General features: G+C 30.6%; 1 protein-coding gene across 1 annotated transcript in view; it reads right to left on the bottom strand.

Moving 5' to 3' along the window:
• Positions 1–6759: 6759 nt before the first annotated feature.
• LOC136081782 (nudix hydrolase 3-like) overlaps positions 6760–12250 on the bottom strand; it is a 48077-nt gene continuing 42586 nt past the window's right edge. The window contains exon 4 of the mRNA XM_065799885.1: positions 6760–7055. Within this exon, the coding sequence (XP_065655957.1) occupies positions 6846–7055 (210 nt within the window). The 3' untranslated portion in view covers positions 6760–6845. The remainder of the gene's footprint in view (positions 7056–12250) is intronic.

Genomic DNA, 12250 nt, shown 5'->3' with positions numbered 1-12250 from the left:
TACAACTAACATTTGCTAGGTTTTTATCCTTTAGCTTACATGCAATATCTGCAGCAGTTTTCTTGACATTTGCAGTCAATTTGCGTTTAATGATATGATATGATTTTTTAGATGTTTTTCTTGGTCTTATACAATGCGGAAAATCTTTTAAACCATATCCACAACAGTGTTTTACAATAATATTGTTCACGATTGATTTACCTATCGATAATAGTGAAGTGATTTCATGAAAAGACTTCTTCTGAAAATTTTATAACTCTCATGAATTTGGATTTGTGTATGCCAAACCATGTTTTATACTTCCACATCCTTCTCTAAAATAAATGGAAAAATTTATTATTTATAAACTAACTTATGAACATCCTTCTGCTTCAATGTATATTATGTGGCCAGAAAGTTTTGCACAGATAAATACAACAATTATATAAACACTTTTACAAATATGAATATTCCTTCACTATATTATTTTGTTTCCTATATTTCATACTAACATACAAAATGTTACTGGCCAGAAATTTTGGCACTCCACAGTGCTTCATAAACTTTAATTTATATCAAAAATTAAATTACAGAAAGTCATAAACGCCTTAACTATTGTAATATTTCATACAGTGGAGTTTCACATCTCTACAACACTATCTGAGTTTAGTACTAAAGATTTTTTGCACTAAAGTTTTATTTAATTGCCTACCTATTCTTATTTTTGAGGAAGCAATTTTCAAGCTGCTTAACACCCCAGTCACTAATGGCTCAGCCAACAGCCAAGATGATTATGGTAGTCCTCAATAAATCTCTAGACAAAATTGCAGCACATTGCTCAGACATGAAAGCAGATTTAAAGGCTATCTACAACTTCAGCAGATCCTTAGACATCACTGACATCTGGCTTGTCTACATCATACTTTGGAGTTTTTACTGGCAGCGGCCTTCTTTACATTAGTTCTGGAAGTGTCACAATAGTCCCAACATCAAAATTTTTCAGAGTTTTGTGTGTCACAAAAAACTGAAAGTATGATCAGATGTCATTAAAAGGAAACCATTGGCCACTGATGTCTTCAGTTTCTGCTTAGACCTGCTACATCTGACATATCTTTATGATAACTACCATGATCTTTTTAAGTTAGTCATTATTGTTCGTAGAGAGTTACCTGATGGCCCCCAAAACATTACCTTTCAAAAGCCACAGCTTTGTATTAAGATCATCTGATGCTTGAAGATGTGAATCTTCTTTCTATAGGTCTCTCAGAGTGAACTACAAAGACATTTAAGCTTCTCTGTGGCACAACCAAGCTGACAGATTTTTCATTTTTCTTGTAAAACAAAATGCTCATGTCTGATTTGTTGCGTGATCAGCCAAAATGCTCCCTGTCATAATATCATCATTCTTAAAGCCTTGGAGAAGGCAGACTACACTATCACCAGAGCTAAAGCAAAAACAAATTTGCTGGCATACCATCTCAGGTACCTGTGTAAAGATAAGGTTATTGATAAATAAAAGTCCCTTTAGGAAAAAGAGTCCTTCAACAGAAAAATAATTACAGCTGACCAATGAATAATCTCCACAATTCAGGATTTAGCTTAGCATAAAATATCATTGATGATGTCATACAGAAATAGGTAGTTGTGGGAGTTTCAGTCCATACATTCAATACATACACAGTACTGAACGTATGTACTGAATGTATTAGTATTTGTTTCTTTCTGATGATGAAACCTTGTAAAAAGTGAAAAAAAATTGATAATTGATTTTCTACTATTTTATAGTGTATATAAAATAGTAGAAAACCACTTATCAAATTTTAAAACATGTGTCTGATCTGAAAGTTAGGTTCTAGATAGGTTAAATTTTAAGTCATAGTCTTACAAAAGTGCTTGCCTAAACTCTTTTTAATTCTCATAAAACTATTTAGTAAAAGCTTAACTAAATCTTGTTTTCTTGCCTGCTGGAAAATGACATCTGTTGTTCAAAATTTTAAAAACTCTGGAGAACATTTACCGCCTAATCAGTTTTCTCTCTATTATTAGCAAGGTTTTTGAGCTTTTAATCAACAAATTTAAAACATATTTTGAGTTTCTAAATTTCTTATCTTGAGTCTAATAACTCTAATTGTCTCTAACAATCAATATGGATTTCAAACTTCTTGTTTTACGGGTGACTTGCTAACTGTTGCAACAGAAATGTTATATTGTCCATTAGATGGAAGTGGCAAAGCAAGGTCTATTGCTCTTGACATATCAAAAGCTTTTGATAAAGTTTCCCATGGTTTTCTTCATAAGGTGGCTTGCTTTATATGGTGTATCTAAGTAAGTTTTATTTACTTTATTAAAACATTTCTTTCTAACAGCAGTATAGTCATTATCGAAAGCCAACACTCTTCTTCAGTAACTTTTAATGTGCTGCAAGAACCTATCCTAGGTGTCATCTACATTATTGACCTTGCTGATAATCTTACATTTGCATTGCATAAAGTAGCTCTATTTGCTGATGACTCAACTCAAATCCTGTCATGAATAAAAGTCTTCACTATTCAATCACTTAGAGCAGCAACCAATACTTTTATTGTATCAGTCTCGTGCTCTAGATTACATTACTTCTAGTAACTCTATATAGTGGTTGCTTGCTGCTTTGTTGGGAGAAAATTAGTTAAAAAAAAAATATATATGTAACTTTTTTTCATATAGAATTTCTTTTAAAATTGGAACTAACTTTGTAGCTAATTTTATCTTTGTATTTTTTCTAACTTCAAGGTAGCTTTTAAGTAAGGACACCTTTAATTGCAAACTTAGGATGTGAAAAGTTAATATAATTTTCTTACTGTATTTGAATTAAATTGTTTAAATGTTAATTTAATGAGTAAGTTTTTTATTTGATTTACCCTTATCAAATTGCTTCATTAATTTTAAGTCGTGTTCTACTGTTACTAAAAAAGTATTTTGTTAGATTTTAGTATTCGAACTTGGTGATCAAACATTGAATAAATAATACATTGATTTTTTAGGATAATGTGCATAATATTACATTTTGTTTAATTGAATTTTATTAACCATAACAATGTTGATTTAATTACCAATATCCAATTTTAAAATATGCTTAATATAATAATGTTTATAATTTTATTATCTGTAACAGATAAACATAACAACGTTTTTTACATATAGTTTACGCATGCATATAGTTTATGCATATAGTTTAATATAAATAAGTTTATAATTCTTTTTTATAAACTTGCATATTAAACCATATGTGCTTTAACTGTCAAGAGCTTTTACAGCAACTAACAAAAACGAATATGACCAAAACATTTTTAGGCAAAGGCTGAAGAAGCCAATTCTGATTTAAAAACCCCCTCTCAGAGAGGCTGATTCAAAGCTGTAAAATATTAGAGTACTAACAGTGCCATGTTGCGCATGGATGGTGTCCCTGTTTGTGCTTTTGGTGTGCATTGTCAAGGCCACATTTTGGAGCCCTTTGTTATGGCTTAGGGTTTATTAATAGTAATGAGGCAATTGCTTGGACTATAAAATAGTGTACTGAGTACTATTTATGCTTTGAGTCAAGTTCTTTAACAAATTTAAAAATGACTAAAGTACCAAAAACTATAACATACAAAAACCATCAACATCACCAAGTTTTCTAAATCTATTCACTATTATTCATGGTCTTTGAAGTAACTTTTCTTCTGTTGAGACTTATCTCTTGCAAAGTTTTTACTTGTTCTTTGTGAGACATTTGAGTTCGACTGTCTGATCTTGTGATCTTAGTGTTGATGGTCATCTTCCTTTAATTTGTAAAGACTTCAATAGTCACATGCTTGGCCTGGGCATTTACATTCGTAAGATTTCACCTATTTTTCAGGAAACTAGGTTTGAACCCAAAGACTATTCTCCAATGTGCTTTCGCTTTGCACCACAACACTTTATCACCTTTCTCTTTGTTCTATATCGCTCTCCTTCATCTCAAGACTGCACTCTTTTTGATGTTATTTCCGATCAATTTGACCAAGCCCTGTCTTTTTATCCATCAGCCAATATCGTTGTTGTTGGTTATTTTAATGTGCATCGCACTAAATGGCTTGGTTCTAGTATCAGTGACTCTGCAGACATTAAAGCCACAACTTTTGTTTATGCCTTGTTTATGATTTATTTTTTATTTTAATAAATATTATTATTGTTATTATTAATAATATTAATAAATGTAAACACATGACATGTTTGACGTAATAATTTATTCTATTAAATTTTTTTTTCAATTAACAATAATAAAACAGAACTATTTCAACTGTCACTGTCAAAGATAAACTTTTATAAAATTTCTAAAAATTTTAAAAAAGATATTATTGTTATGAATAATATTCTTATCATTATTATTATTACTACTAGTAATTTTTTTATGTTAGAATTATTCACTTAATAACTATCGCTTTGTATGTATTAAATATGGTTTTCTTTTTTTGTGTGTGTAGAATTTATATTTGTATTTTGGGTTTTTGTTTTAATACTAACCTTATTTTGTGTGTGTGTGTGTGTGTGTGTGTGTGTGTGTGTGTGTGTGTGTGTGTGTGTGTGTGTGTGTGTGTGTGTGTGTGTGTGTGTGTGTGTGTGTGTGTGTGTGTAGAATTTGTTTTAGTATTCTGGTTTTTTGTTCGTATTTTTGCATTTTTGCAGTTTGACCTGGTGTAGTAATAGAGATCTATTTTTTAAACAAGAGGACTTTGAATTTATCCAAACTAATGGTAGTACAATGCTTAACATGTTTCCTCTAACAATAACCTTGTTTGATAAGTTTCTTAAAACCTTGTTTGATAAGTTATTAAGTTAAGAGAGGTTATAAAAAAAAAATTTAAAAATAAGTATCCATTTTAACTAACCACTCTTGACAAAGTGAACTATCTGTTAGAGCTATCTGTTATCTGGTATTTTCTTAATCTGTTAGAGGTATTTTCTTAATTGTTGGGTGTTTAAGAACATAAATTAAATTACTTTTACCAAATTTTTTTTACGTTTACGTTGTTTTGCATTTTAATTTTAATTTGTAATTAATTTCAATTTTTTAAATTATATTTAATTTTTCTTTAAAATTTGCCACAAATGAGCAGTAAATACCTGATAAAAAAAGAAGTAAACTTGAATTAAAAAAAAAGTTTTCAAAAAAGAAAATTTAGACAATTGGCCAGATCAAAAATAAAGACAAAAAAAAGTAAAAACAGAAGATTTCTGAACTTATTCCTTATTTACTTCAACATTTTTTATGGAAAAGGTAGAAAAATAATTCATTTGAAAATTGCTATGAGAGCAAATAATAACTGTTTTTCCACATAATGCTTATTAGAGCTCCTACCCTATTTATTTCGAAAGACAGTCTGAATTTAACATCTTTTCCATATAAAGAGTTACCTAATTGATTATATAAACACATAATGTAAATATTTACTTAATTGATGTTATGTGTTTAGGAATTACATAAACACATAACATAGATGACAACTGCGTAACATTTCTCCTGGTTTTATTTGAAATTTACAGCTATAATGAAATTTAAACCCTCTTATTAAGACTATACTTATTTACAGAGCAAAAAAAGAAGGCGGAAAACCGATCATGGGGAAGTAGGTATGTCAAATATGTTAACTTTTTCTGCTTCAACAAATAAAATGATCAACATATCCATAGAATAAACAAAGTAAACTACAATAAATTCTTCACAAAAAATATTCATATAAGTAAAACTCTATATATACATATAAACCCCATTATTTTTACCCTCACATGTATATGTGAGGATGATAATAATGGGTTCTTTTATTTGAATCGCAACATTGTAACAATATTTAAATGGCTACAGTATTTAGTATAAAGATTGAATATTATGCTAAAGCCACTTACAAAGCCATATTTATATAACTATATATTAATTACTTTTATTTCCTTATAAAAAAAATGCTGAAAGACTTTTTCTTGCCTTTACTTTGTTTATAATGGCTGCCAAGAATTTTGTGCCAAACACACAAGAGTGAGCACTACTACCTACCTGCTGCTGCTGCTGCTGCTGCTCCTACTACTACTACTACTACTACTACTACTACTACTACTACTACTACTACTACTACTACTACTACTACTACTACTACTACTACTACTACTACTACTAGTAATGCTGTTGCTGCTACTACTACTACAATTACTACAACTACTACTACTACTACTACTACTACTACTACTACTACTACTACTACTACTACTACTACTACTACTACTACTACTACTACTACTACTACTATTACTACTACTACTACAACAACTACTACAACAACAACAACAACAACAACAACAACAAATAACAAAAAAATAACAACTACTACTATTATTACGTTTAGCATTATTATACAGAGATTAGGATATAATAATATATTATAATAATAATCTTTATTAAATATGGATGAACAAAACTATAAAAGAATTATTACTTACCAATCAAATACACGCAATAAAAATCAATTAAAAAACACAAACATAAAATTTTAAAAAAGAAATTTAAACATAAAATAAAAAAAAATAAAAAAAACGCTTTTAATAAATGCAATAATTGCACTCAAACTTGTAAAGCACCAAAATTTTTGAAGAAATAAAAGTAAAGTGTTGTATATGCATCATAAAATAATTTATAATGCATTTACAACTTAATATATTTTTTATGGTTTTTATAGTTACATTTACAAGATGTAAACTCTAAATTTAAACATATAATAACAACACCATGTATCAAAGGTTCAAAAAATTTCTTTAATAATTCTTTATTTACAAATTAAAAACATAAATAATGCTTTAAAAACAAGTTAAAGTGATCTTTACTTAGCTTCGCCACGAACAGTAATTTGCTTGTACATGTGGGGAAATGTCTGTGATAAAAAAATATCTACAAATATAGCAGTTAAGCCCCATACATTATGATAATTGTTTTTGTAAACAGGAAGTACCCACTTGTTTTTAAACTTTGTGTAACCATATAAACTTTCATTTAGAAGTTGAGTTAATGAAACACAGAAGACCTCTTTTACCTAAACAAAATAAAAAACATACTTTAAAATTTTATTAATATTTAATAAATATTATCATTTTTGAAAGTAAGCGTAAAGTATATTATTTTAGTGCATTTTGTTGCCAAAAAGTTTAAATATTATTTATAATATTTAAACTTTTTGAGATTAAAATCTTTGTTTCCTAAAATCTCATTCTTAAATGAGATGATGAATGAAATGAACAGTTTCCTTCTATTGCCATGTGGACAATAAAAACACAACATTTTAATTAACAACATAATATTTGAATAGAAAAATAATTTTAATAACTTCAAAAGATTCCTTGAGAGTTTTTTTATTATTATTACTATTTGTTAGTTTTCTTTAATAACAATTTTTGTTAAAAATGTTACAAAAAAAATTTTTTTAATTCATTATATCCTTTTTAAATTATTTATCTAAAAATGTTACAAAAAATTTTTTTTAATTCATTATATCCTTTTTAAATTATCTAAAAAAACTAAATCTAAAGCAAACAAAAAAAAAAAAAAAATTAAAATTAAATTTTAACTTTTTTTTTCAAAACTCACCTTAAATTAAAAATTGGCCATTAAAGCAATATTGATAAGTCAGAGTTTTTAGATTTCTTGGGTCCCACCAGCCTAATTTGAGGCTAATATTAAGTTAAAATTCAAAAAAATTTTTGTAACTATAATGATTTCTTGATTTTTTGGGGCTGGTGGGACCCAAGTCCTACCAGCCCTAAAATCTTAAGGTAAGAGTTCACTGTGTCTTAAATAACAGAATAAACTTCAAAGTTTAATAATAATATTTATTAATTCAATCAAAATATATAATTGTTCTTCATACATAATTTAACACGTAGTTGAACCACAATAAAATTCATAAAAACTAAACTTACAACACGCGGTTCTTACTGAGCATATAACAAAGGGCCTAAAGAGAACCAATAAAAATAACCAAAAACTTAATTATACAAAAATCATTAATTCAACTTGATTATTACGAATCTCCGTTTTTCACTCTCCCTTGTTGACTTGTCAACAAAACTTGTCCCTTAATTGTCTTAAATTTTGTTTTTCTACGACAGACTGTCTCTTTGGCCATTTATCATTTTCACCTATACATCATATTGATCCACTCAGTCTCTTCGTCAACTACACTGATTATATTTTTTGAAGCATTTTCATCTGCATGATTATCCAAATCAACTTTTATTTCTATGGCGATTAATTTTCGAACAGGGCAAAAACACAGTTTAGTTGTTCCTTTACTTGAGACAATTTTTAACTAAGCTCCTCGAAATTAGCAGCCGTTCTCTTGCATGATTTCAATGACTTTTCCCATCTTCCATTGAGATCTGGGTTTAAAATCCTTATTATAAATTAAAAAAATGTCATCATTTTTCTTAAAAAGTACCTTTGTTTTTTACCATTAAATTTGTAACACAAGTGTTGTTGTTTTAACTCCTTTAACTTTTTTACACAAATGTTATTGTTTTAACTCCTTTTAACTCCTCAGGTAAACCATATTAAAATATTTTTGATAATCACTGATTAATTTTTTAAGATGAGTTTTTTTTTTTTACATCTAACATCTCAAGGTTCAAATTGGCTTCCAAATTATTTTTTGTTATATTATGTCCAAACATTAAATAAAAACGAGTAAGTGCTTTCTCCATATCATCTTCACTTATGTAGATAGGTGGTCTACTATTTAGGAAATCTCACACAACACAGTTGCAATCTTTGGAAAATCTTTTGTTTCTTCATAAACAACAAGAGATTTTCCAAACTTTTTGTAGCAGAACTTTGACTGACTGCACTAGACTTTCATAAAATATGAAAGTCTAGTGCAGTCACTAGACTATCACTAGACTAGCAGTCACTAGTATTACGAATCCCCCCCCCCCCCCACTATGGAGGAGGGGGGATTTGTAATACTATCTGGTAATACTATCTGGTAATCCCCTGTGAGCTATAAATCGTTTGAGTGCCCTTAGAAATTAAGGTAACTTCATGTCAGGAGTTAATTCAAGATGAGCAGCATGGCTAGATGCACAGGTCAAAATCAAAACATAAAGACTTAGAGACAGAATTAATTTTAATAGCTTTTGATATACAGTATTGGACAAAACATTTGCAACCAACATCGAACAATGCTAAAAAGTGTTCCTAATTTTACATGTCTTAAAAACGAAACGAACTATACTACCACAGCAAAGAGTTCAGGAGTCTGGAGTCATAGCATGCCATGATATGAGCAATCAGCTGACAGGTGACAGCACACATGCAGAATTTCGTTGACAAGTGCCATTTTGCAGCGGACAAAACAAGTGCAACTTTTTCGGTTTCTTTCATTTTCTTAAGTCTGGTCCGTGTCAACGTCACGGAAGTTTTTTAATAATTAAAGAAAGTATCCAGAAGTTTCCAAAAGCATGCAGAAGCTTCCAGAAGTTTCCAGAAGAAGCATCTGGAAGCATCCAGTAGCATCCAGAAGTATCCAGAAACATTCAGAAGCATCCAGACGCATCCAGAAGCTTCCAGAAGCATCGAAAAGAAGCATCTAGAAGCTTCCAGAACAGGTTCACACAGGTGTTCATTTTACTATATAAGAGACATGTAAATCGACATGTAATTCAGTCAGTATATGGAAGTCAATCAGTCAGTATTATCAAGACAGTTTATCGAAGTGAGTTTTATCAAAGTGTTTTATCGAAGAACATCAATACAAGAAGTGAAATACAACAAGTGTTTCATTACATCAATACAGTCTACATCCAACCAAGACGTTGTGTTCCACAGAGCATTATTCTATCATCACAAGGTAAATGTAACACAATAAGCCTTGAGAAGCGTGATTATTTATTTTTATTATTTTTATGACTTCAAGTGCAAAAATGGCTTCCGACAGTCTTGGATTGGAACTAAGAAAGAAAATTATTGGTGATTACGTAAGTGGAATGTCACAAAAAAGTATTTGTGATAAATATCACGTGAAAAAATGGACCATATCAGGACTATGTTCCAAATATCGTTTTACGGGGAAGTTGGCAGCAGATAACAAAGGTGGAAGACCGCGTTCCACCACTTCTAGAGAGGATTCTATGAATGTCAGATCCGTCATGAAGGATCCCTGGATATCATCAGTCGAGATACAAAAGCAATTAGAGCTGCCTGTATCGGACCGAACAATCAGACGACGTGCTGTTGAAGCCATATTGTTTTCTAGACGCCCTGCAAAAAAACCGCTGATTTCACTAAAAAACCAGAAGAAAAGACTCCTGTTTGCTACATCTCATATTGACTGGAATGTGCAGAAATGGCAAACTGTCCTGTTCAGTGATGAATTGAAGTTCAACATCATTGGGAGCGATGGCATTTGCCGTGTACGACCGGCCAGAAAACGTCTCGATTTATGTTACTGCCATAAGACCGTGAAGGATGGTGGAGGCAATGTAATGGTCTGGGGGTGTTTTTGTGCTAACGGTTTAGGTCCAATACATCGAAACGATGGAATAATGGACCGTTTCATGTATAAAAATATCCTGAAAGATGTTATGTTACCTCATGCTGAATGGAATATGCCAATAAAATGGGTTTTTCAGCAAGATAACAATCCGAAACACACTGCAAAAGTAGTCAAGCAGTGGTTTCAAGACAACCACCTATCGGTGATGGATTGGCCGCCTCAATCTCCGGATCTCAACTCTATCTAGAACCTGTTGGAGATCGTCAACGGCAGAATTAATCGTGAAGGTGTTTGTAATAAGGATCAACTGTTTGAACAAATCCAAAAGGTCTGGGCAGCGATTCCACAAAGTTTCATTGATCATCTGATCATATCTATGCCTCGAAGATGCAAAGCTGTGATTGACAACAAAGTATTCGCCACGAAATATTGATAACGAAACACAGCTTGGTCAACATTTTGTCGAGTTGCACTTGTTTTGTCCAGAAGGAAATCAACTTTTTTTAATACTTTTGATTAATTTATTAATTTTCGTGTACAAATAATGAACTTTGTGATGAATGAAACCTGAAGAACTTTGACTCTAAACAGTTACATAGTTATTTCTCTAAATTGAAAAAATGTGGCACTTTTATATAAAGAACTAAATTAGCATTATTTGGTTGCACTCGTTTTATCCGATATTGTATTATGGTTCATCGAAATCCAAACCAATAGCTTGAAACAAAAACATAGACTAGTTCGCATAATAATCTGTAAATCAGGAGTTTGCGGAGGTGTCTACATCATTATTCAATCATAATCATTTTTCTACTTCTTTTTTCTAAACTTCTTTTTCTAAAAACATTCAGTAGTCAATTCATCATAATTAGACATAATGAACATTTAATAGAACTTGTTAAAGAGTTGGTTGAGCAAGCAGCTAATAATGGTAAAACTGTGAAACAAATTTCAATGAATATGAAATTGTTAATCATTCTAGGATCAATAGTTAGATTTGCATTGAATATTTTTCAGCAACAAAATCAATTCCGAGAATTGATGAATTTAGGAAGTAAACTCATAAAGAATTTCCACATTCACACGAAATTTTCTGCTTTTAAGCAACAGCGAAAAGTTGCTTAGGACAAAACAACCTTTTTGACTGTTGTCCTGCTAAAAAATCTTTTCTTTAGACCATAGTTGAAAAGACTATTGACTGATAGTTTTCCTTACATTGTACTGCTGCAATTTCCAATCAAAACCATTACTTCCATATCCTATCAGCAAAACAATTCTACAGAAAACAGAAGTCTGTTTATTACTGCTAGAAACCATTATAAAAAGGTTTTTACTAACGCCAAAGCTCGCTATTCTCAGGTCATGAAATCTCGTATTTTATCACAAAAATTAGGCTCTCTTGACTTCTGGAGAATCTTTAATAGTATCAATAATAAGGGCAAATCTGTGACAAAGGCAAAGTTGAACTGTTTGCTAAGAAATTTTCATCAATATCATCTCTTGATTTCACTAGTTACATTCTACCTGATTTAGCCGTTTAGGTCTCAAATAGGTTGATCCATTGCTTGACATTCATATCACTTCAGCTTCTGTATCTAAAGTAATTTCCTGCTTAGACTCTTCTACAGCTTGAGGTCTCGACAACATACCTCAGGCCTTGTTAAGAAGCGTTACACAGCTCGCAATTTTCTTGCGAAAAGGCGATTTGCCTATGTGTTCAGCAGTTTTGCTGAAAAACTTTT

This window comes from Hydra vulgaris, chromosome 06 (assembly GCF_038396675.1).
Source record: "Hydra vulgaris chromosome 06, alternate assembly HydraT2T_AEP".
Classification (NCBI taxonomy): domain Eukaryota; kingdom Metazoa; phylum Cnidaria; class Hydrozoa; order Anthoathecata; family Hydridae; genus Hydra; species Hydra vulgaris.
This window is presented reverse-complemented; position numbering and strand designations above follow the sequence as displayed.